The sequence below is a fragment of the Equus quagga genome, chromosome 16, assembly GCF_021613505.1.
Source record: "Equus quagga isolate Etosha38 chromosome 16, UCLA_HA_Equagga_1.0, whole genome shotgun sequence".
In the NCBI taxonomy this organism is placed as follows: domain Eukaryota; kingdom Metazoa; phylum Chordata; class Mammalia; order Perissodactyla; family Equidae; genus Equus; species Equus quagga.
The window spans coordinates 34,988,388-34,999,629 of NC_060282.1; the positions used below are offsets into that span (position 1 = coordinate 34,988,388).

The 11,242-nt window shown below is 36.4% G+C and overlaps 1 protein-coding gene across 1 annotated transcript in view; it reads right to left on the reverse strand.

The window, feature by feature from the left end:
• Positions 1-11,235, reverse strand: part of DCAF13 (DDB1 and CUL4 associated factor 13) — a 30,358-nt gene extending 19,123 nt beyond the window's left edge. The window contains exons 1-4 of the mRNA XM_046642159.1: positions 11,105-11,235; positions 5,810-6,009; positions 5,124-5,231; positions 1,307-1,396 (exon numbers count right to left, since the gene is read on the reverse strand). Coding sequence (XP_046498115.1) covers positions 1,307-1,396; positions 5,124-5,231; positions 5,810-6,009; positions 11,105-11,174 — 468 coding nt within the window. The 5' untranslated portion in view covers positions 11,175-11,235. The remainder of the gene's footprint in view (positions 1-1,306; positions 1,397-5,123; positions 5,232-5,809; positions 6,010-11,104) is intronic.
• Positions 11,236-11,242: the final 7 nt, after the last annotated feature.

The window sequence follows — 11,242 nt, forward strand, 5'->3', positions numbered from 1 at the left end:
CTGAAGCAGAGTGCGCGAACTTAACCGCTATGTCACCGGGCTAGCCCATGACGTAATTTTTAAATCATCATTGGGTAGTGAAGGATCTTGGAACCAACTAATGAAATGCAAAGGCAATTTCTAAAAACCTTCCTTCAACATTTAACACATGAAGTACTGATTCCCAGGGCAGAAACACAGACACTCACAACTGAATTAAAATTTAAAGGGAGAAATAAAATTGGTGAAGGCGATTGCTAATTTTGTTAAAAGCAACAAAATCTCATAAATTTGATATTATTTACTTAAAATATGTGATTAACCTATTTAGGTCCAGATTATAGCCTGCTTTTGTACCATACGATAAAAAAAATGTTTGCAAAGTAAATTAAAGGGAAATATTTAGCCAACACTTAAAGCTTTTAGGAGCTCTTAATGGCATCAGAAGGTTTCTAATTGTTTTCTATTCATGAAGGCAAGTCCTACAAACTTTTCCACAGTAAGAATTAATCACCAACACCACAGAGACAGAGGTAAGACTAAGTATCTCAAAAGTCTTTTGGAACACCTAGAGAAAACACATCTAAAAAAGACAAAACCAACTTTGCTTTAGGAATTACTAATTTTTTACCACCTGCAAATGATTTCCCTCTCATACTCATACCCCACCCTTTAAGAACATTTAGAATTTTTGAAACCCAAAAAAGCAGACCCTAAATATGTACTAACTATAATACTGAAATGAAAAAATGATTTGGAAAACGCATACATTTAAAGATTAAATCTAATTTTTGAATTTCGCTTAATATCAAAATGTAAGCAGTCTAAAGCATGGGTAGGCCAAACATTCTGATTTATACTTAAAATATAACTAAACCATATCATCTGATTTGCAGAATAATGTAAGAAACATATATGGGATTTATACAAAAAGCATCATCTTATTACATTTCTTCATTTCCTAAAGGATTCTTTCAAGAAAGAAATTCTGAGCTTTGTCTAAGATCTATGATGATAAAAGTCAGATAGAAGCCGAAGTGCTATTTTTTTCTAATGTTTTACCTTATAGACTTCTCCCCATGGCCTTGCTATAGGAAATGTTTTATTGCATCCTCTAGCTAAAAACAGAAATAGAACTCTATAACAATGAACAATGAAGAACTGTTCAAATTCTTTGGCTGCAAAAGACCTTAATTGCATTAAATATTGCTTAAATTAGGTCAATTATTACAACCTAAAATCTTTCTTTTTTACCTCTTTTATTGAAATTAAAATTATAAAATAATTTTAAGTAAAAGAGAAGAATCTTAATAGACAAAGTATGTACCTTTCCTAATATTGTATGCAATGGTTCTTCTTCTTCTCCAAAGCCTGGTCCATCCATTTTCCACTGCTTCACAGTTTTGTCATCACCGACCTAGAAATATTTATGATGATGATGATAAAGAACAACAGTTATAAATTATAAGCTTGCCAACATATACAAATTACCAACATCTCCAGCTTTAAAAATAACACCTACTGTATTCTTCCAGGATCATATTTATTGATGCATTTATATCTTAGGTTGTTAAAGATTTATGACACACACATACAGTATATAAAATTAAAAATAAAAGAGTATGAGTAGAGCAAAAGAAGAATAAGAGTAGGAACAAATTTAGGTCATAAATATGGCAAAAAATGCTTATTACCATAAGGATAGCATTTCAAATTAAAGAGAAAAATGGATTGCAATACAATGGTATTGCAATATCAGGTTAATCATTTAGAAAGTTGAACCAATCGGACGTCTGGTATAAAAAATAAAATTCCAGATAATTTTAAATGTAAAAAATGAAATAAACATGAAAATATTAGAGGGAAGGCATTTTTATAATCGTGGCAAAGATAAAGTCCTTCTTTGCATGACACAAAACTCCAGAAACTATTAAGTTGGCGGTTTTCAGACTGTGAACTGCAGACCTCTGAAGGACCCTGAGAACTTTTCAGGGGTCCACAAGGTCAAAGCTATTTTCATAATGTTAGTAAAGACATCATTTGCCTTTTCACTGTGCTGACAGTTGCACAGATGGTAAAAAGGCCATGGTGGGTAGAACGGCTGGCACCTTAGCCCAAATCAAGGTGAGGTAACAAACTAGGGTCATTTAGACTTGGGAATGTGGCAGATGTGTTCCAAATATTAGGTGAAATAAGCTGCAAAACAATGCATAATATAACCTGGTTTGGAGTTAAAAATATAAAATAATCATATACGTGATGCTGAACAATTGTATATATACCAAAGCACTAGTTTTAACTGAAAGTAGAGTTACAGGATACATTAACTTTCTGTTTTTTGTACATTTCTATATTCTATACAATCCACATTGACATTTTAAATAAAAATATTAACAAAGACATGTATTTATCTATGGGAGGAGTGTAAATTTAGCTCCTCTCTTGCAGCAAATTAAAAAAGAGAAACCCTTCCCACAAAACAATTCACACTGCCCATGACATTAGAATAGATAAATGATTAGGAAAGAAGTTTTGATATTAAGGTCAGACAGGAATTTCTTCTGTTGAGAATGCTAATAAATAGAACCCTTAAGAACATATTTATAATAGACTAAAAGTATTAAACAGGGTTTTATCTTATTAACAACGCGGTGGCTGAGCTACTGGCATCAGACCAAAACAAAATTCTGGAAACACAATTCTACTGGGAGCCAGTAAGATGTAATCTAGGTACTGAGGTCTTGGCTGATCTGGCTTGACTCAATGAAATATGTCAATATTCTGGAAGACAGGATAAATCGTCATTGAGCACGCCCTCCCTGAAGACTCTTTCTTTCAATGAAGTGTCTGATAAATAGTGTCTGAAGCTCAAGACTGACCTTGCCTGTCAATGACTAAGCTGCTCTATACACTCTACTGAGTAGAAGCCTTAGTAGACCATCCATCCTGAGAAACGTTCAACAACGTTCCACAGAAATGAGGAGCCAAACAATACGTGCCTGGCTAGACTACCTCACCTCCAGACTGAGGAAGCCAAAGAACCTGATGGCACCACGAACTGGGATATCAGGAATACTATGAAATTTAGGTAATAAATGTTTATCTTTTCCAACATTGTATATTAAGTATTTTTTGAAACATTAAGTGCTGAAATTATGCCAACAAGTAGTTTTCACATGTGTCTTATCTCTACTCATGCAAACATTACTTAAAAAATACCTGAAGAAAAGGAGAAATGAATAGTGAATACAAAACATTTTCAGCCTTCATTTATTATAAGCATTAAAAAAATAGTAAAACCTCTGGTTGGGATATAACCAGAAGAATAACCAACTGGAAGAAGTTTAGCTGTAGTCTGCTGCAACTTCCCACCCAATTCCTTCCACAACATACAATATACAGGGTCATGAGCTCGTCTGCACCCCTCTAGTGAGAAGCAACTAAATACTTTTGCAAAGTAGCCTACTTTGGTTTTTGACAGCAAATAGCTTTTTCCTGATACCAAAATCAAATCTTTTAACATTAACATCGATTCCTAATGCTCCTTTAGGAAACAACAAATAAGTCTATTTCCTTTTCTACATGACAATCTTTCAAATATTTAAAGGCGGCTATCAGGTCTCTCAGAAGTCATCCCTTCCCTTTATTATTCCCTTGCAGTCTGGCTTTTGCACCCAGCATGCTACACAACCGGTTCTTTAAAAAATCACCAGCAGTTCTTCTAGCCCTCTAGAGTTGAGTTTTCTCATTTCCTAGAGTGGGGGCATTCACCAAGGCTATTTTCCTGACAGCTCTGTATTTCTACATTTTCCCTCTCATTTTCCCCCAGCGATGCCACACAATGACTTCAATCATTCTGTACTGATGATGCTAAGTTTAGCTCTGACTTCCCTCCTGAGCCGCAGACTCTCACCTGTAAAGGTCCGATAGACATCTTCACTTGAATAGCCCATTGGCAGTCCCGCTCATCACACCATACCCTTCCCATTCCCACTCTCTCCTAAACTTGCTGATACTCCTGACTTCCTCATTTCTGTGATAGGAACCACTATCTTCCTAGGCACGCCTCAGTTGTCAAGCCTATCAAACCTCCAAAATGTTTTTAAACCTAAGAACTGCTTTCCACTATTTCACTCCCCAGTGTTGACTCTTATTACTGCTTATTCATATTATTAAAATAGCCTCCAAACTGATCACTTACTGCTGTCAAATTAATCGTCTCAAAGCACAGTTTAGATTCTGTCATTCCCGTTAAAAAACTTTCAATGCACTCGAACAGATATTTGTACACCAATGTTCATAGGAGAATTATTCACAAAAGTCAAAAGGTGGAAAAGAACTCAAAAGTCCATTGATAGCTGAATGCATAAACAAAATACGGAATATACATATGGATTATTATTCAGTCTCAAAAATGACAGAAATCCTGACACATGCTACAACCTGGATGAACCTTGAGAACACTATGCTAAGTAAAATAAGTCAGACACAAAAGGGTAAATATTACATGATTCCACTTCTATGGGTACCTACAATGGTCAAAATCCATAGAGACAGAAAGTAGGACAGTGGTTAACAGGGGCTGGGGGCAGAGGGGAGCAAGGAGTTACTGTACAATGGGTACAGAATTTCAGTTGGGAAGATGAAAAAGTTCTGGAGATGGATAGTAGTAATGGTTGCATAACAACGTGAACATGCTTAATGTCACTAAAATGTACATTTACAAATGGTTAGAAGGATAAATTTTATGTTATGTATATTTTACCACACATACACACACAAATCCTTCAATGATTTAATACTACCTAACAAATGAAGTACAAATTATTCATCCTTAGCACTGAAAATCCTTCAGAGTAAGCCAAAATACCTTTCTAGCCTCATTTTGCATTAATCCCACTTCTCAGTGTTCTATAAATATTAGTTCAATAATATGTTAAGTAATTTTTATAAAAAAATCAAAAAGTATCAGGAAAGCTAGATTACATAAAGAAAACTAGTACTTTTCAGGGTTTTAGTAAGTTATTTTGCATTGTGAAATTCCAAAAGGGCCCTGGAACAAATAAATGAACTCAGAAAATATTCAACTAGCTCAGTCCTACACATGTTGAAAAGAGTTAATGACTTAATTGCGTTATACTTACGGTAAAAAAAGAAGTCCCACAAAAGCGAGTGCATATTCCTCGTACAAAACCTTCATGGGCTTGTAGTGCACGGATACATTTTCGTTTAGTCAAGTTCCAAATTCTAACCTATGATAAAGCATACCAGGAAATTTCAGTGAACTACAAATATAAAATATTCAGGCGCCAGAATAGCACATTGCAAGAAAAATAAATTCAACACTCAAAAGCCTACGAATCTCCCTACCAGACAGCTAAAAACAAAACCCTCTGAATTAAAATAATGCAATGCATATGGATAAGTATATCAACAAGCAGAAAATTCAATCTGTTAAATATCTATTGATTCTAGTTTAAAGTGTTTCAAAGCTTTCTTTCCTTGCTAGAGTGGGAAATAATTAAGTGTTGAATCATTAACAACATTCTCTGTGCAAACACCTCACACTTAAAATATCTTTACTGTAAACATAACTTATTATTTATGGTCAAATTGAGCCTTAGGCTACTACATTTTTAATTTCTTAGGTTTAGATAAGAAATTAAAGTTATTAATTCAAACAGAATTTAGTTTTGAAATTAAAAGCAAACAAGACATAGAAAAATGAAATCAAACCAATTAAAACCCACAGCAACTCAAAACTAAAGGAAGAACATTTCTAATATACATATTTTTAGTTTAAAAGATCAATGTTTAGAATGACACTTGCCTCTCCATCACATGCCCCAGAAAGGACAGTAGCCAGGCTCTTTGGATGCTTTGCCAAGCAATTGACTCCATCTCGGTGACCATCCAGGGAAGCAAGGAATGGCTTTGCAAATACTCGTTCCAGTTTGGTAGCATTTAAAGCTCTCATGTATTCTCGTGGGACCTCAAAAGGATGTAAGGTAGGATCATAGTTTCTTGGAACTGAAATAAGAATGACTCCTCTTAGCAAAATAATTCACATTTAATATTTCCTGTGTTCTTCCTCAGCTTATCATTCAATTTCTTATTAAATAACCCTTTATTAGAGACGCTGTTCTATTCCTAAAACTGTGAAGAATACAAAAGTAGAAAACCTGGGAGCTGGCCTGGTGGCTCAGTGGTTAAGTTCGCGAGCTCCGCTTCAGTAGCCCAGGTTTTCGCCAGTTTGGATCCTGGGCGTGGACATGGCACCGCTCATCAAACCATGCTGAGGCGGCATCTCACATACCACAACTAAAATACACAACTATGTACCGGGGTGGAGGGAGGTGTGGGGAGAAAAAATGGAAAAATAAAATCTTAAAAAAAAAAAATAGTAGAAGACCTTTTGTCCAGAAACCTTTCCAAAATTACCAGAAAATCATAGAATGCACACATCTTGCAAAATAAGGAGACTTGATATATACATACGACTTTTCCTTTTCTATGTCCTACTACACTCTTCAACAGGGTTGTAAGCTTTCACGGGCAGGGCTTCCGCTACATTCTTCATTTGTACTCCTCATGCCTAGCAGAGCGCCTAGCACAAAACAAGGGCACAATACACGTTTGCCTGACTGAACTCTAAGCTTCTGTGGGGCAGGGAACACTATCAATCTCCAGTGCTAACAGTAGTACTGCACTGACAGGCACACAATGTGGTGGTTATGATTACAGCTACTATTTATCGAGTACTTTCCATGTTTATTTACTTACTTAAAAAACAGAGAGTCTACCATGTGCTGGGCACTGTTCCAAATACCTTATATTAACTCATTTGAACTCCACAGCACCCTCTGGGTTAAGTTCTATTACTATCTTCCACATTATAGATGGGGAAACTGAGGCACAGAGAGGCAATCTGCCTATGAAGTGATGGAGCCAGATTCAAACCAAGGTAGTCTGGCTCCAGAACCCATATTCTTAACTATTATGCTATGCTGCCAAACATCTTGTCTCAGTTAATAATTATGCTAGGAAATAATTCTAAACTCACATGTCTAAAATACCCTCAATGTCTAAAAGTAAATGCATCTTCTTACCCCATGCCTTTAGCCTGCTGTCTCTTCTTTCTCACTCCCTGTTAACGGTACTACATCTCACATTCAATCAAGTTCAAACGTTAGTCATTCTTACGTATTCCATCTTCCACATTCCCCAATGCCAAAACTTTAAGTCCTACTTCTGTTGTCTTCAAAATACTTATTTATTCTTCCCTTTCTTTTCCTACTTCTATAACTTAGTTCTGGACCTTATTACTTTATACTTAGACTACTGTAATACCATCCTACTCTATTTGGTGGCAGTTTACACTATTATCAGATTAATCATCCTAAAACACAGCTTTTTTACATGTCACTCCCACGGTCAAAAACTTTCAAAGGTTCCCTATAGTGGTAGTCTGCAAACTCCTTTGATTGTGTGCCCCATTAGTAACAGAGTTTTTGAGCAGGCTTCTCTCCCTCAACATACATATATTTATTTAGTGACAACACATGACTAAAGATGCTTGTTTAAAAAAAAAAACTCAATTTAACAATATGATAGAGTGATTCAAAGGTTTCAACTTTAGTTTATTTCAATCTTTGGTTTTAAGCGATATCATAGCTGAAAAAGACACAGGCAGAACTCACTTGTGCACAGTACCATGTCATTGGGACCACAGGCATACTGAAACCAATTTCCCGTTTTGCATGGTTTTGAGGTAACACGTGACTTCAGTCACTGTAAACCTCTCGAAGAGTGGAAGTGGTTCACTTAATAGCGTAAAAAGTTAGGACTGCCCGTACAAGCAGATCCAAAGAGAATACAAGAGTTGGCTATGTATAGTATATTTAATTTTCAGTCCCATCTACCAGTTTTGCAAAGGTTATTTCTGAAGTATGTCTAGAAAATTTCCATCTACTCTGATGTCAATAACTGTTCTTATAACTATTTGGCATTTTAATAATTTTAACCTTGGGGCCAGCCCTGTGACTGAGTGGTTAAGTTCGCATGCTCCACTTCGGCAGCCCAAGGTTTTACTGGTTCGGATCCAGGGCGCGGACATGGCACTGCTCATCAGGCCATGCTGAGGTGGCATCCCACAGGCCACAAGTGGAAGGACCCACAACTAAAAATACACAGCTATGTACCGGGGGGCTTTGGGGAAAAAATGAAAAATAAAATCTTGAAAAATAATAATAATAATTTTAACATTAAAATTATCAACATGAAAAGTATTTTTTCATTAAAATGAAAAAATAAACAAAGTAGATCATTTTCTTTACCAATTTTTTTATATTGGCAAAAATGAATTCTTACACATGACACTTTCATCATTTTCAGTACAAAAATTTTTAAATGATGGAAACATTTCCAAATACAGTTTCAAAATGATCTCTCCATACAAGATTTTTTGAAAACTAATCACTTCCTCACTTACCACTCATCATTAAAATGGACCTTAAAGTAGCAAGTTAACATATTTTTTATTTTTAAAATAAAAACTTCTACCCAGTCTTCATAGCCACAAAAAGTTTAGCTAATTTTAAAAATGCTTAATTCATGGTTACGTTCCACAGCTCTTCTAAGAACTTTACAACGATACTATCTCTGCAGGAAAAAAGATTTTCATGGTCCATCTCCTTAACCTTACAAATTATTATAAAGATTCTATTATTTGAAATAACAGAATTCCCCAACAAATGTCAACTGTAATATGCTGCAATATTCTGAAGGCAGAAGCAGGCACACCTTTGTCAACCCTCCACTCTTTTCTCGGGATACCTCAAGTACCACAGAAAGCCTGTGACTATGTATTTAATGTATAGCTAAAATGAGGATGTCAGTAGCAATGCAAGTTTTATGAAAGTAAAGATTATTTCTTAATATAAGAAACATAAATTGAAGTATTCATTGTTTTTTTCCATTCTGCAATTGACAGCCTCTTCATTTTAGAGACCTCTGACCAATGCAAGGATGTTCAAGCTCCTTTCTGGTCTTCCACAATCTGATGTCAACCTACCTCTTCAGCTTCAAGTAGTACGTTCTGAAACTTAGCTCCAGCCAAACTGGTTAGTCACTGTCATCTAAAACTGCCTTGCAATTTCCGACTCTTGAGCCCTTGCAGAAGCCATTTCTTCTACCAAGAATGTACTCCAATATTCATCCTATTTAAACCCTATGAATCCTTTAAAAATATCCAGTTTAAATCTCGTGTCTTCTATAAAGCTTTTCAAATCACCACAATCATGCTCCCCTCTAAATTCATACAGTCAACAAGAGACATTCAATAAATATATATGGAGCACCCGCCATATGCCACAAGAATATGAGGATATCACAGCTAACAAACTTATGACATATATTTATGTAGGCTGTTCTCACAGATCTGTATGTTAACCAGCTGTGTCAGAAGTGCCAAAGGAGTTTTAAAAATACAGATTCCCAGATGCCCAACTTGGTTTTACGAATCAGAATACTCAAATAAATATCTGAATACTGCACAAAATTTACAAGGAAATATCACCTAACCAAGATAAGAATGAAAGGACAAAGGAAGATAACAAACGTCTTTCTAATTTTACGTTTAACAGAGCTCCAATACTTCTATTTTTCCATTTTGCTATCCATTAACACTTCCATCAGAAAGTATAAAGAAATTGGTAGATGTTATAGAAAATAAGACCCTTAACAAGATCAGATGACTAATAACCTAACATTGAGATTCTATGACGAGTCAATCACTCACTCATTCCTTCACACAGACATTTATGAAGCTCCTACCATGTGCCAGGTGCTGTCTAAACACAGTGTATATAGAAATAGACACGATTCTTCCCCTCTGTAAGCTGTCTGATGGGAAAGACTGATAATCAAAATAATAACCATGAGACAGTAAGATAAGCACTCTGATGTTAGTGTAAAAATATGTGATAAAGCATAGAAGAAGGATGCTTAAATGGGGGTGGAGGGTATCTGCAGGGGATAAGTATGGAAAAATTATTGTCCAGAAAAAGCTTCCCAGAGGATGGAGAGAAATTGGTAAAGGTGTGTGCCACAGGACGCCTGAAAGAAAATGTCTGAAATGCACTGAGATTCGCAAGGGCAAATGCAAGCTGTTTGCGGGTAAAGCATCGACTGGTGAAACCAGAGAAGATGGGACCAGGTTCAAGGAGTAGGGATGATGTCAAGTTCAAGCGACATAACCTAATTCATATTTTAGAAACTTTACTGTCTTGTTAGTTAACCTGTAAACATGTTTTGAGTAGAGGCCATATATTTACTCCTTAGCAATGCTCACACATATGTTGACAACCTCTACTACTCAATCAAAATAGCGAAATACTGTTCCAGCCTCATCTTCTATCACTCATCCTTTACTCAAACTCCGATAACTTGACCCTTCTTTTATGCCTTAAGTTCATCCTTGCCTTAAGGCCTTTGAACTTCTTATACTCTTCATTCAGAATACTCTGTTCACATATGGTTGGTCCCTCGTCATTTTAGATATCACAAGCTTTAATTCACAAGCAGTCAACATGTTAATAGGGGAATAGACTAGTAAGGATGAATAAAACTCAATTTCATTTTATCCATTCTCAATTTCAACTGTTGATAAGAGAAAACTGACGGCTTTAGGTTTCACCTATGTCTCTTCCCACATCTAGAAGTATGTAATTTTAAGTGGTAAAGTGGCCACAAGTTAGAGCAGCAGGAAGGCTTAAAGAAGCCTATTTCATTGTTAAATCCTTCAAAATATGAGTTTGGCTCATTCAAGTTCCGCTTTTCCACAAGAGGAATCCAAGAACAATGAGAGAGCAGCACCTGGAAGCCAGGAGGCGGAAGCATTCCCCAGAGAGCTAACTTTTCCATTTACCACTAGGGCAAGTTCTTAGAAAAAGGACCTGAAGAGAAGTCCACTACCCAGTCCCGCAACGGCCTTATCTACCAAAGTCTGCCTTGGCGAAATGAACAGGGAAAGAATGAGACTGAAGTGCCAGTCTCCCCGCAGCTTTACTCAGTGGAAGCTGAGGCCAGACCCAAGGCTGGCGGCCTCCCTCCCAACTTGTCTCACCTCTCTGTAAATCCAGCTTGGTTTCGCGGACATAGTTGTCCGGGTTCCGGCTCAGCATCTTTACCTTCATCTTGGCTGTCAGCTCTCCCCGATTCCACGAGCCTTTCTCTCTGGGCTTGGGTTACTTCCGCCTCCTCC